A 12,797-nucleotide genomic window follows, 5' to 3' on the forward strand; every position below is an offset into this window, starting at 1 on the left:
GAATGAATAAAGGAATGACTAGAGCCCTGGAGAAATTCCTTGCCCCCATGTTAAAAAGCCATTGGCCTTAACCCCATAACCAGGGGTTGGCCACCTGGCCCTGCAACAGCCTCCTCTCCCCGTCCTCTGCTGTCCCACCCACCCAGGCCTGATTCTCTGATTCTCTCCCCTGGGTTAGGGAAGTCAAGGTCCCAGACAGACTGTGGCCCTGGTGAAGCCTGTGACCAGCACTAGGCCCCAAGGCCTAACCCCTGCTGCCAAACCTCTAACTTCAGCCTCCAGGCCAACCCTAGGCACTCCCTCAGGTAAGGGGGAGGGGAAGTAGATATTATTATCATGTCCATTTGACAGAGGATGAAGCTGAGGTAAACAGGTTAAATGACTTGCCCAGGGTCACACAGCTAGTAAGCGTCTAACTCAGGTCTTCCTGACTCCAGGTCCAGGACTCGATCTGGTGTCCTGGTGCTCATCCTTCTTAAATTCAGGCATTTGAGACTACCAACTTCCTGAAACTCTCCACTGCTTTAGCTTCAGCAGCACTTGTTCTTCTGCTACCTCTCTGACTTCTGCCACTTCATTTTTGCTTTCTTCACTGACTTTTATTCCTCCTCTCCCTCTCTTCTCCACACCTCCCCTCCCAATTATGGGCATTTATTTCCCAAGGTTCATTCCTGGGCTTTCTGCTCCTCTCTCCCCACATACCCTTTCTCCCCGTCTTACCTGAGCTCTGATCCTATACTCTAGCTGCATAGTGGCTATTTCCACAGCACAAGGTAAGTGGAACTTTGCCATAGGGCACCAGCCTCTTCCCCATGGTGACATCTTTTGGTCTTCTGTTGGCTTATGGAAGGTATCACCCACCTACCTTTTCCCCAACCCCTGCAGGGTTCAGGGCCAGATGGTTCAATGGGTGGAGTATTGGATTGGCATTAGGAAGAGCTGAATTCAGATCACGTCTCTGATACTTACTAGCTAGGTGACCCTGGGGAAGTCACTTAACCCTCTCAGCCTCAGTTTCCTTCTCTGGAAAATATGGGTAACAATAGGACCTATTGTGCTATTGTAAGGTTCAAATGAGATGATGTGTAATGTGCTTTATAAACTTTAAAGTGTCATTTAAATGCTAGCATTAGAACTACCCTCAGATTGTCTTCTTTGCTGCCCTTCCAATCCCCACTCAACTCTCTTTGCCCTAGGTGAAAAATGTCTAACTACCCTTCTAGAAATTGCCCACCTGGTTTCCCAACAGGACCCAAAACTCAAACTATCAAAACCCCAATTCACCATTTATCCTCCCATCCACCCAAGCATGGAGCCTCCTTAACCCTCATGTAGTCTCATCCCTTTCTAGTCTCCCTCCACAAAGTCCTTCTCATCTCTTTCCCTCCCTTCCACACATACTAGTTCGCCATTTGCGTTGTTATGATAACCTCCTTATGGTGGGCTGTGCAGTTCACCAGATCAGTCCAGACACGCGCAGTGCGTTCACACTCCTCAGGGTTGGTCTTTGGTATCTGGTTCACACTAAACATTAGCCTTTATCCCGATATTATTCACTGGCTCTGGTATGAGGTATGAATCGCTTGATTGACTCAGTGAATGGCTGAATGGTTGAAGGGGATGTGACTGAAGAAGAGAATATTGGGGGTCATGGAGGGTGGTTTGTGGTGTTGCACCATGATCCTAGCATGACTGTGGTATGGTTGAGGTGGATTAGGAAAGTGTGCCCTAGAGGACTCAGGCTGTAGGTCACTGAATCCCTCTGTACCACTGCCTACCCAAGGTCCTTCAGTGGAGAGTCAACCAGCCCCTCAATGGCCACTGTCGATCTGGGCTACACAATGGATACAGGGGCAAGCAGGACTGAGCTAACCCTTCCCTCTCAACCTCACCTATTTCATCCTTCCAATACTAGTCTCACGGGCACTTGTTCCAGAGGAGGACCCCATCCAAACACAGCTTCATCGACAGGGCAACGAGACCTTCTACAGCTACCAGGGAGTGCCCTGGAAGATATACCTCCGAAAAGAGGTGCCGGGTCTTTATGTGTGCTCAGCTCTGGGATAGGACTGGCTGGGACAGGGAATTTCTTTTTCTAGAGCTAGGGGACAGAGTCCTAAAAACTGCCCCAAGTCTACATAAGTCCTGAATCTACGAGTGTGACCCTGAGCCATTGGGCCTCACTTTCCCTATTTGGAAAAAAAAAATTTAAAAAGTACTTGCCAGAATGGGGTATAGAAATCTATCTTACCCTATGGGAAAGTAGAAGGGAAGGGGATAAGAGAAGAAAGGGGTGGGGGGTGATAGAAAGGAGGGAAGATTGGGGGAAGGGGTAGCGAGAATGCACACTGTCTTGGAGTGGGGGGGATGGGAGAGATGGGGAGAAAATTTGGAACTCGAAATCTTATGGAAGTGAATGCTGAAAACTAAAAACAAATTAACAAAGTAAAAAAAAATTTTAATTTTAAAAAATTTTTAAAAAAGTAGTTTCCAGAAGAAAGAAAATCATAAATCAGGAAATATTTTTGAAAGAAGCAATGCTTTATAAATGCCAGGCACGAGCTGCTTCTTATGGTACAAAGTTTTACACACTCTATAGTCAAATACTTATTAAATAAAAAAGCTTATTTTTCTGTAGAGCTCCCCTTTCTTCTTTCCCCTTCTCCTTCTCTCTTATGCCTTATCTTCTTCTTTTTCCTTGTCCTTTTTCATCCTCCGCACGCGCCCCCCCCCCCACTTCCACCCCTACTTCATGAGATCTTCTGGACTTTGCCTAGAGGCTCTGAGCCCAGCCCCCATGGCCACACACTCACTCAGGTGGTGAGGAGGGAGCTAACTAGTGTGGGTGCATAGAGAACTTAGGTCCTTTGGGAAGGATTGGCCTCTGGGTCCCTCCTCCAACTCTGTGCTGGAGGGATGGGATGCCATGAGATACTAGGAGGGGCCCTTATCTCTAATCTACCAGTGTCATGCAGGTTCAGTGATCCCAGGTGAGGTCGGAGGCTGTCAAGGCTGTCGGCCCTTAGAAATCTCCTTAGAGGGGGTGGGAGGGATATAGGAGGACAGGAGACAAGTTGGAGTGGGTATATGGGTCAGGAGCCTCAGCACCTTCCTGTGAGCCTCTCCCTCCACAGGTGTTTTACCCCAAGGACAGCTACAATCACCCAGTCCTCCTTGACCTCCTCTTCAGACAGGTGAGACCCCAGGTTACTGCAGTCACCACAGCAGAAGGAATATCTTTGAGGGAATTCCAGCTGAGGGCTCTTACCTTTATTCCCCCAAGGTGGAGGGCATGGGGACAGTCTCTTCTCAGCTGGCCAGGCAGGCCTGTTCTCCTAAGAGAAGAGGATGCTGGATAGGTACCCCTGAAACCTATCTCAGGGGACCAGCATTCCCTTCCTGTAGAGACTTTCTCTAGTGCTCTCTCTGCCCCACTCCCACTCCCACTCAAAACAAATCCCAGATCCATACATTATATAGATTACATATCCTGGTCATTTAGAAGGTAGTTCTTCATAGAGCTGCAAAGTGCCTGCCACATAGGAGGCACTTAATAAATGTTTATTGAATGACTTGACAAATTCAGAAATCCAGACTCACCAGCACATCCTCCACCTGGCACTGCCAGATCTCTCTCTGCCTGGATGGTGGGGTGATGGCAATGTTGGAACATCATACCCCGGGGCTAAGCACCACTCAGTATGCCTTGGCCCTCTACCCTCAGATCCTCCATGATACCTTCTCTGAAGCCTGCATCAGGATCTCTAAGGAAGAGAGGATGAAGATGAAATCCATCTTTGGTAGTAGGGGCATGGGGTGGGGGTGGGGTGGGCAGGTCAGGGCATCGAAGGCCAGGGACCTGACACCCCTCCCACTTGCTCCTGAGAGCCCAGCCTAGGGTTGGGACTGGGACTAGGTATCAAGTGACTTCTAACACCAAGTCCAGACAAAGTCCCTTGGGACCATCCCATTTGGTTTTCACTGAGGCTCGGTGTCCCCTACTGGGGCTGGGATATTTACATTATTGTAGCCAAACATAACTCCATTCTTTTTTATCTCAGTTTTAAAGAGTCAACAAACAAATCTTCCTTTTCCTCAAATCACTGTATCTTAGATGTATTACACAAAGGACTGCCCTGGGCCCCTGAGTTTATCTGACCTGTCCAGGCCCCTCCTAGGTAAAGTAAAGAAAGTCCTAGGATTCAGTCTGCTAGAAGAAAGCTCCAGGGGACTATGATTATCTAGTGGGGAAAGCATCCAACTAATAGTGGAAGCAACCCTAATCTGGAGAGTCAAGAGACCTGGGTTCTAGTCTCAGCTTTGCAAGTAGACAATTTGGAGAGGCCACTGTCTTTTTTCTGGGCCTCAGTTTCCACATCTGTAAAATGTGAAAAAATGGTTTAATTGAACACTGAGACTCTTCTAACTATTGAGTTCTAAGAGTTTGTCTCTCAGAAATGAAGGAGGGAGAGGGAGGAAGAGGAAATGATGCTCGGGGCTCTACTTCTTTTAGTCCAGAACAAGTTGGATTCGCTACACCCAGTGGTGAATGAGAGTATCAAGAGGGCAGTGGTCAGCGAAGCTCGAGAGGGCTGGGAAGTCTATTTCTCCCGACTCTTCCCAGCCACGGTAAGGTCTTTTGCTTTATCCTCTTCCTGCTAGGAGGAGATGGGCCCCTGTGCACAGAAGTGGGGAAGGCCCTGAAGATCTCTGAGGGAATCCTGGCTGAGGGTTTTTCCCTTCATTCCCAAAACATGGAGATCACAGGGCAGTCTCCTCTTAGCTGGCCAGGCAGGCCAGTTCCCCTAAGAGAAGAGGACTCTGGATAGGTACCCCCGAGACCTATCTCAGGGGATCAGCATTGTCTTACTTCCTAGGAAGAGAATGGAGAAGGGCAGAGGGTGAGGACAGAGGAGGGGCCGGGGCAGGTGAAGAAAAGTCCCTGGGCACTACTGACAGGCTGAGATGTGTCCTTCCCCACCTTGACCCTGTTTTCTTGGTTCCCTCTTCCTGTGGCCCACATCTTGTCCCTGCTGTTCATGTTGCCCCGGGCTCTTGAATCCATGATCTGTTGTTCCCCCGCAGGGCAGCGTGGGCACAGGTGTACAGATCCTGGCTGTGTCTCACGTAGGCATCAAGCTCCTTCGCTTGGTAAAGGGCAGCTGGTCATCAGGGGAACAGCTTCGGGTCTTACGGAGTTACAGGTAACAGGCGCTCAATGGGGTGGAAGCCAATGGGCATTAAGTAGGGACAAGCATTTGGTAGGAGGCTGGCCACTCTGAGTTCGAAGAAGAGGTGACCTTTCCGTCACAGCTAGGTGGTACAAGTGGATAGAGTACTGGACCTGGAGTCAGGAAGGACCCAAATTCAAATTTAGCCTCACACACACACTTATGAGCTGAGTGACCCTGGGCAAATCACTGTCTGCCTCAGTTTCTTCATCTGCAAGATGGTGATAATAATGACACCCATCTCCCAGGTTTGTTGTGGGGACAAATGAGTCAATATTTGCAAAGTGCTTTGCAAAGCTCTGCTAATTGTTATCACTGGAAAGGGTTTGAGATTTGGTGACAAGTCTGGTAAAGCAAGGATCTCAAACCTAAGTCAGTTTAAGACTGCTACGAAGCTCCCCAAGTCATATCATGCTGGCCTTTGTTCAGAAGAATAAGTAATCCAATGAATAAGGAAGGAAGGAAGGAAGGGGGGGGGGAGGGAAGGAAGGAGAGGGGGGAGGGAAGGAAGGAAGGAAAAAAGGGGAGGGAAGGAAGGAAGGAAGGAAGGAAGGAAGGAAAGAAAGAAGGGGAGGGAAGGAAGGAAGGAACAAAGGAAGGAAGGAAGGAAGGAAGGAAGGAAGGAAGGAAGGAAGGAAGGAAGGAAGGAAGGAAGGAAGGAAGGAAGGAAGGAAGACTAGGATTTGGATAACAGTCATGCAAATAGATTCATGATATTATATTTAAAATAAACATGAAATTTGAGTTGTGGACAGGGTTAGGGCCTTTCATTTCCTCTCCAATGTAGCTTTCCCTTAGATAATGAACTGTCACTTACTTTTTATTTTTTTAAATAGTCTTTTTAGATTATGTCACATAAATGAGTTACTTTGACTTTTGACTTTTAGATTGTGAAACAGCCCAGTTAGGGTAATGATTAAATGAACCAAAATCCACTAAGTACAAGCTACAGTTGATACTTCACTTAACTGTTACATGTTCCAATTTCCCTAAATGTTGTTCTGTTTATATCTTCCCTTATATCTGGGCTGTCCAAGATGACTTTTCAAGCTTCTGGCTCCTTTCTCATAGCCTTTATACTCAGCTGCTATTTGGAGCTCAGGTGTAAGTGACTTCATTAGCACTTCTGAGCACACCAGGTTAGGTCTGCAGGAGTTTCCAGCTTTGGTGTGTTCTCTTTGCCTCTTAAATGGCAGCACCTTCTGTGATCTGTACCATCACCACCACTCTGGTTTTGGATCATTTTGCCACCCATTTTTCCTTAAAAGAAACCAGATCTTTATTTCTTTGGTACATTTTGACATCATCGAACAAAACAAGTCTCTCCTAGATTAAACAGTATTAAAGAGGTTGTTTCACATGACTTATGTGGAAATATGTCTAATAGGATTGTACATGTATAGCCTATATCAGATTGCATGCCGTCTTGGGGAGGGGAAAAATTTTAAAACTCAAAAGTCTTATAAAAGTGAATGTTGAAAACTAAAAATAAATACATTTTAGAAAATAAAATTTTTAAAAAATAAAAAAAAGGTTGTTTCCTGGTTGTGCTGGCACCATCTTCCCGTGATGAGTAAACCAGGGGTAGTCTTTTCTTCCTCCCCTCCCCTTGTCTCAGGGATCTCTATTGGTCATATGCCAATATTAGGCACATGATTTGGAATTACACTAATAGCCTTCATTAAGGCCAATTCCAGCCTGTGGCTGGCACAAAACTATGCCCTCCCTCTCCCCCTCCTTCTGTATGTGGTTTATCCCACCTTCCAATCTTTCATCTTCCACTGAGACTACAGCCAGAAACTGGGAAGGTGGAAGTCTCTAATGTTTTAGAGGAAGTCAGAGAGGAGTCATTTCTTCTAACTGCATCAGGAGATATGAAATGAATTCAGGAATGGGACTGAGAGGAGGTATTTCTTTAGTCCGAGTATATGTAACCTGCAGATCTGCATAAATGCATAAGACTCTTAGTTTATCATCAATTGTCAATTCACAGCCCTTCCCCCCTTAGGAAGGATCTGGGCACGTGAGTTCCTCACATGGATCTCACATGGCCCTGTCCCTCTCCCTTCCAGCTATACAGACATCCTTTTTGTGACCATACCTTCCATGAACATGCTGGAATTCAACCTGGCCAGTGAGAAACTCATTCTTTTCTCAGCCAGAGCTCCTCAGGTGAAGAGCATGGTGGATGACTTCATTCTGGAACTCAAAAAGGTAAGAGACCACAGAATAAGGGACGTAGTCTAGAGGGAAGGGTAATTCCCTTAGGACAGGGGTAGGGAACCTGCGGCCTTAAGGCCACATGTGGCCTCCTAGGTCCTTAAGTGCAGCCTTTTGACTGAATTTTAACATTTGAAATTTAAAATTTGGATTGATCAAAAAGCCACGCTTAAGGACCTAGAAGGCCACATGTGGTCTTAAGGCTGCAGGTTCCCCACCCCTGCCTTAGGACAAGGGGCATTGCTTTCTCCATCCTTCACAATCTACATAATGTCCAGGGGCTATTTCTAGTTGTCCTGATCCATATCTGGCCACTAGACCCAGATGGCTCTGGAGGTGAAAGTGAGCCTGGTGACCTTGAACAGCCCTGCTTCGCTTAAATCCAATTCATGTGCAAGCCATGGCATCACCTCCCTGACATCATGGTCCTCTTCAAGAACAAAGGACAAACAACAAATATCTGTCCAATTCCTGCTGTTGGAGTTAACGTGTGTGTATATGTTTGGGTGAATGGTGATTGTTGTGTGAATATAAGTATCACTGTAGAGTGCAGGGGAGGTGGCAGTGAAAATTGATTTTGTATACATTGAGATGTGGGCTATCTGTGTATTCTTAAGTGTATGTCTAAGTCTGGGTGTTCAGAGAATATCCATGTATGGGGGAAGTACTAGGATATGGGACTGTTTGTTGGGATATGCCTATGTATACACGTTCATATTCATGTATCTATGTATGTATAATTATCTATAGATATATCCATACATATTGAATGTATATATTACACGTACATGTATGTGCACACATACATGCGTATATATGAGTCTGGGTTAGAAGCAACATGAGGGTAATGGATAGAAGCTAGAACTGAAGTCAGGAAGACCTGAGTTCAAGCCTTGCTTCTGACACTAGCTCTGACCGTGAACAAACTCTATGAACTGTGAACAACTCTTTGACTATAATAAATCACAGAGGATTTGCCATCTGTGTTGGGAAAGGGAGTTTTCCCACCAGGAGTTTTCTACCTCAAGGAACTCACAGATCAGAACCAAAAAGAATAAAGGTATATGTGCCTTGAGGGGTCCTTGGTTCCCTAAGGACGAGGGATCCACTGTGGAAGAGGCTGGATTGTAGTCCATGAGCATGGAAGCATTCTGGGTATAAATGGCAAACTTCTGTCCATTGGATCTCAACATCCCTACTCTCCTGTGCTTTAGGATTCTGATTATGTGGTTGCTGTGAGAAACTACCTGCCGGATGACCCAAATCTCTTGAGCTTCCACAAGGGTGACATTATCCATTTGCAGTCTTCAGAGTGGCCTGAGAGGGGTCAGTGCCTGATCGGGGGGCCCCAACCAAACCCCAATTCAGCATCAAGGAGGAGCAATAATCCCTGGAGCTCATGGGTGCTAGACCAGTGATTACCTTAACACACTGCTCATCCCTGCCGCACACCTTCGCTTGCCCACAGATCCCTGAACATACAACACCCTTAAGCTTCGTGCCCTCTTAATTTCCTCACCCCAAACTACCACTCAGGCCAGGAATAGATGGCCTGTGACTAACTATATGACTATCTTCATTTGTCAATGTTTATTGAACCTCATCCCAACTTCTCATGACCAGACCCCACTTTTTTCTGGCTGTTACAACTCTTAAGCTTTGCTTGGTAGCAAAAAGCCAAAATTCTACCAGCCCCTAGACCATGACTCAGTGGGGATAGCAGGAGTGGATGGGAAAACCCAAGGACCATGAGTTGATAACCCTTCTCTGCCTCCCATCTTTCCTACCTGTGCCTCCCAGGCTACAATTATGGCTACGTAGTCAGGAAGAAGGTCATCTATCTGGAGGAGCTGAAGAGGGGCACCCAGGACTTTGGTAGGTACTAAGAAGAAGCCTCTGTGTGTGTGTGTGTGTGTGTGTGTGTGTGTGTGTACACCTGTACACATGCATGTGTGTATTCACTCCATAATAGATTACCTTCATGATGCCATTTGGGGTATTCTTGGCAGGGATTCTGGAATAGTTTGCCATTTCCTCTTCCAGCTTATTTTACAGTTAAGGAAACTGAGGCAAACAGGGTTAAGTGACTTGCCCAGGGTCACAGAGCTAGTAAATGTCTGAGGCCAGATTTGAAGTTAGAAAGATGAATCTTCCTGACTCCAGGACCAGAGCTCTATTCACTGGGCTCTCCGTCCCTCTCGCCATATACATATACATACATACATATATGTGTGTGTATATATATATATATATATCATCACAAACACCTTCATACATACATATATATCACAAACACATACATACGTACATATACATACGTGTGTAGATTGCTGATGAGTCATGTCAGTCATTTCGGACTCTCCATGACCCCATTTGGGGTTTTCTTGGCAAAGATACTGGATTGGTTTGCCATTTCCTTCTCTAGCTGATTTTACAGATGAGGAAACTGAGGCAAATAGAGTTAAGTGACTTGTCCAGGGTCACCCAGCAAGTAAGTGTCTGAGGCTGGATTAGAATTCAGGTACTCCTGACTCCAGGGCCAGTGCTCTATTCACCGGACCACCTAGCGCTCTCTCCTATGTTTACACAGACTTGTATGTGTGCTCATGCATGTCCATGTATGTGTACCTGTGTATACATACATGTGTGTACACGCACACATATATGATTGGTCTTCTTGGGCCCCTTTCCGCAACCTCAGGCAGAGTTGGGAAGGGCGGTGTTGGAATCCAAAGAAACCCTGGCATGTAGAAGCACAGGATTTAGAACTAGGAAAGACGTTCAAGGTCATTTAATCCAACTCCTTCATTTCCCAGAAGAAACGGAGGCCTGGAGGAGCTGAGTGACCGGCTGAAGGTCACAGGTGTGGGGACTGAACCTGGGCATCTCAGCCTTGGCTTCCTTGTGCTCCCTTTAAGGGACTCCCATGAGGAGCCTCAAGGAGGGGCCAATTCTTGTGTGGAGACTTCTCTGATCACTTGTTGTCTGTGTCTGTGTATACAATTCTTTGCACATCTCTTTGTATCTCTGTCTGTCTTTCTGTGACCCTCCACACGGATGTACACATGCCTATGTGTTCATCTTGGAGTGTTTGTATGTGTATCTCTAATTTTACACGTGTCATAGAGACAGTATGGCACAGAAAGCAGTCTCTGGGTCAAGAAGGTCTGGGTTCAAATTCTGCCTCTGACACATACTGGTTGTGTGATTCTGGGCAAATAATTTTATCTCTCAGCCAGCCCTCTAGGCAGCTCTTTTAATTGTTGTTTGTGGTTGTTGTTGTTGGAAATCGGGCATGAGTGACTTGCCCAGGGTCACAGAGCTGATGCATTATTTGAACTCAGGTCCTCCTGACTCCAGAGCCCGGTGCCCTATCCACTACACCACCTGGGGGCAGTCAGCTGGGTGGCAAAGGCCTGTAATCCCTGCTGCTGGGGAGGAGGAGGCTGGTGGATCTCTTGAGGCTGGGAGTTCTGAGCTGTAGTAGCCAATTGGGTATCTGGACTTTAGTCTGGCACTGAAAGGGTGAGCCTCCAGGAGCGAGGGGGAGGGGGAGGGAAGAGCAGGTCAGTAATGGAACAGATCAAAATTCCTGAGCCTATCAAGGCTACACACACACACACACACACACACGCATGTATACGGGGGGGGGGGGGGGGGGGGGAGGGCTAGGGAAAAGGAGAGAGAAGAAGGGAAGCTGTCCTGCAAGTCTTTCTATATCTATCTATCTATACATATATATATATATATATATATATATATATATATATATATATATATATATATATATATATATATATATATATATATATATAAATATAGAGAGACAGAGACAAAGACTCACAAGGAGAAAGAGAGACAGACAAAAACAGAGATAAATGGGGAGAAACATACATGGGAAGATAGAGATAGAGACACATGGGAGTGAGGGGAGAGAGAGACAGGGAGGGAGAGAGAGAAGGAGGGAGAGGGGGGGAAGGGAGAGAGGGAGGAAGGGATGGAGGGGAGTGGGGGGAGAGAGAGAGGAGAGAGAGAGAATAAGAGGAGAGAGAGAAAAAAAATAAAAGTTTCAGAGCAGGGGTTCATTTACATTGGTAGAAGTTCCTGTCTAGGAGTTCCCTAAATCTAATGAAAGTACAGGTCCTATTAAAATAAGAGAAGGAAAGAAAGAAAGAGAGAGAGAGAGAGAGCGAGGGAGGAAAGGAGGGAGGGAGGAAGGAAGGAAGGAAGAAAGAAAGAAAGAAAGAAAGAAAGAAAGAAAGAAAGAAAGAAAGAAAGAAAGAAAGAAAGAAAAGAAAGAAAGAAAGAAAGAAAGAAAGGAAGGAAGGAAGGAAGGAAGGAAGGAAGGAAGGAAGGAAGGAAGGAAAACAATTATAATCTCCAGGTATGTTCACTTCTCTTTAAGTCTGTCTTTCTGAATGTATATTTTGGGGGAGGGGCAAGCGTGTGTGTGTGTGTGTGTGTGTGTGTGTGTGTGTGTGTGTGTGTGTGTGTTTACAGCACAGTCAGGGAGCGCATGGTTGATTGATCCACCTCCTGGATGCCAGCAGATTCAGAAGTGTTTGTCTCTGTAGGCTGCTCTGTGATCTCATCACAGTGTGAGTACTCACTCCACTGGGGCAGATCACAACCCCTTTCTAGATCAAGATTAGTCTCTTAGTCCCCTCACTCCTTCACAGAGGATCTACCAAAAGGCCAGAAGGCTTTCTTTGATTCTTTTTTTTTAATCGTTAGCTCTAGCAACATTCATTTGTCTATTTTGTTGACATCCATAAAGACAAGACGGTTGGGGGAGGGGAGGCAGTAGAGGCTGCCCTGCCTGGCAGACAGAGCTTAAGCTGGGTCTTAAGGGAAAAGAGGCAGAAATGAAGAGAGAGGGAGTGCATTCCAGGTATCGGGGACAGTCGTGCAAAGCCACAGAATCAGAAGACAGATTGTTACGAGTTAGGAGAAACAAGAACAGTTTGGACCATAGGGCGCAGGATGGCGAATAATGTATACCAAGACAAAATGGCATCAAAGAGCTTGCATTCTATTGGGAGGAATGAAAACACACACATATATAAGTAAATGCCAAATGGCTTCTTTCTGGGAGAGGGGGAGGGCACAGCTTTAGTATGAAGGGTAGTCTGTTAACAGAACAGGGATTCCAGGGGTCATCATGGAAGTCTAGCGGACAGTGGGATGAGAATGCTGGAGGGAGCTCCCATGGATGTGTATGAGGGAATGGGGAGTGGTGGTCCGGGAAGGAGACATCAGCTCACAAAGCCTAGGATTCAAAGTTCCAGGCATGCTGAGTGGAGTCCTAGGGTAGGAGAGGATCACATCCTTCAGAGAAGCAGTGGT

General features: G+C 46.3%; 1 protein-coding gene across 1 annotated transcript in view; it reads left to right on the top strand.

Moving 5' to 3' along the window:
• MYO15A (myosin XVA) overlaps positions 1-12,797 on the top strand; it is a 128,541-nt gene that overhangs the window by 83,791 nt on the left and 31,953 nt on the right. Inside the window, 9 exon segments of the mRNA XM_036748000.1 lie at positions 179-305; positions 1,916-2,031; positions 3,135-3,194; positions 3,725-3,800; positions 4,514-4,629; positions 5,086-5,204; positions 7,304-7,445; positions 8,666-8,777; positions 9,252-9,326. Of these exon segments, the coding sequence (XP_036603895.1) occupies positions 179-305; positions 1,916-2,031; positions 3,135-3,194; positions 3,725-3,800; positions 4,514-4,629; positions 5,086-5,204; positions 7,304-7,445; positions 8,666-8,777; positions 9,252-9,326 (943 nt within the window).

The sequence above is a fragment of the Trichosurus vulpecula genome, chromosome 1, assembly GCF_011100635.1.
Source record: "Trichosurus vulpecula isolate mTriVul1 chromosome 1, mTriVul1.pri, whole genome shotgun sequence".
In the NCBI taxonomy this organism is placed as follows: domain Eukaryota; kingdom Metazoa; phylum Chordata; class Mammalia; order Diprotodontia; family Phalangeridae; genus Trichosurus; species Trichosurus vulpecula.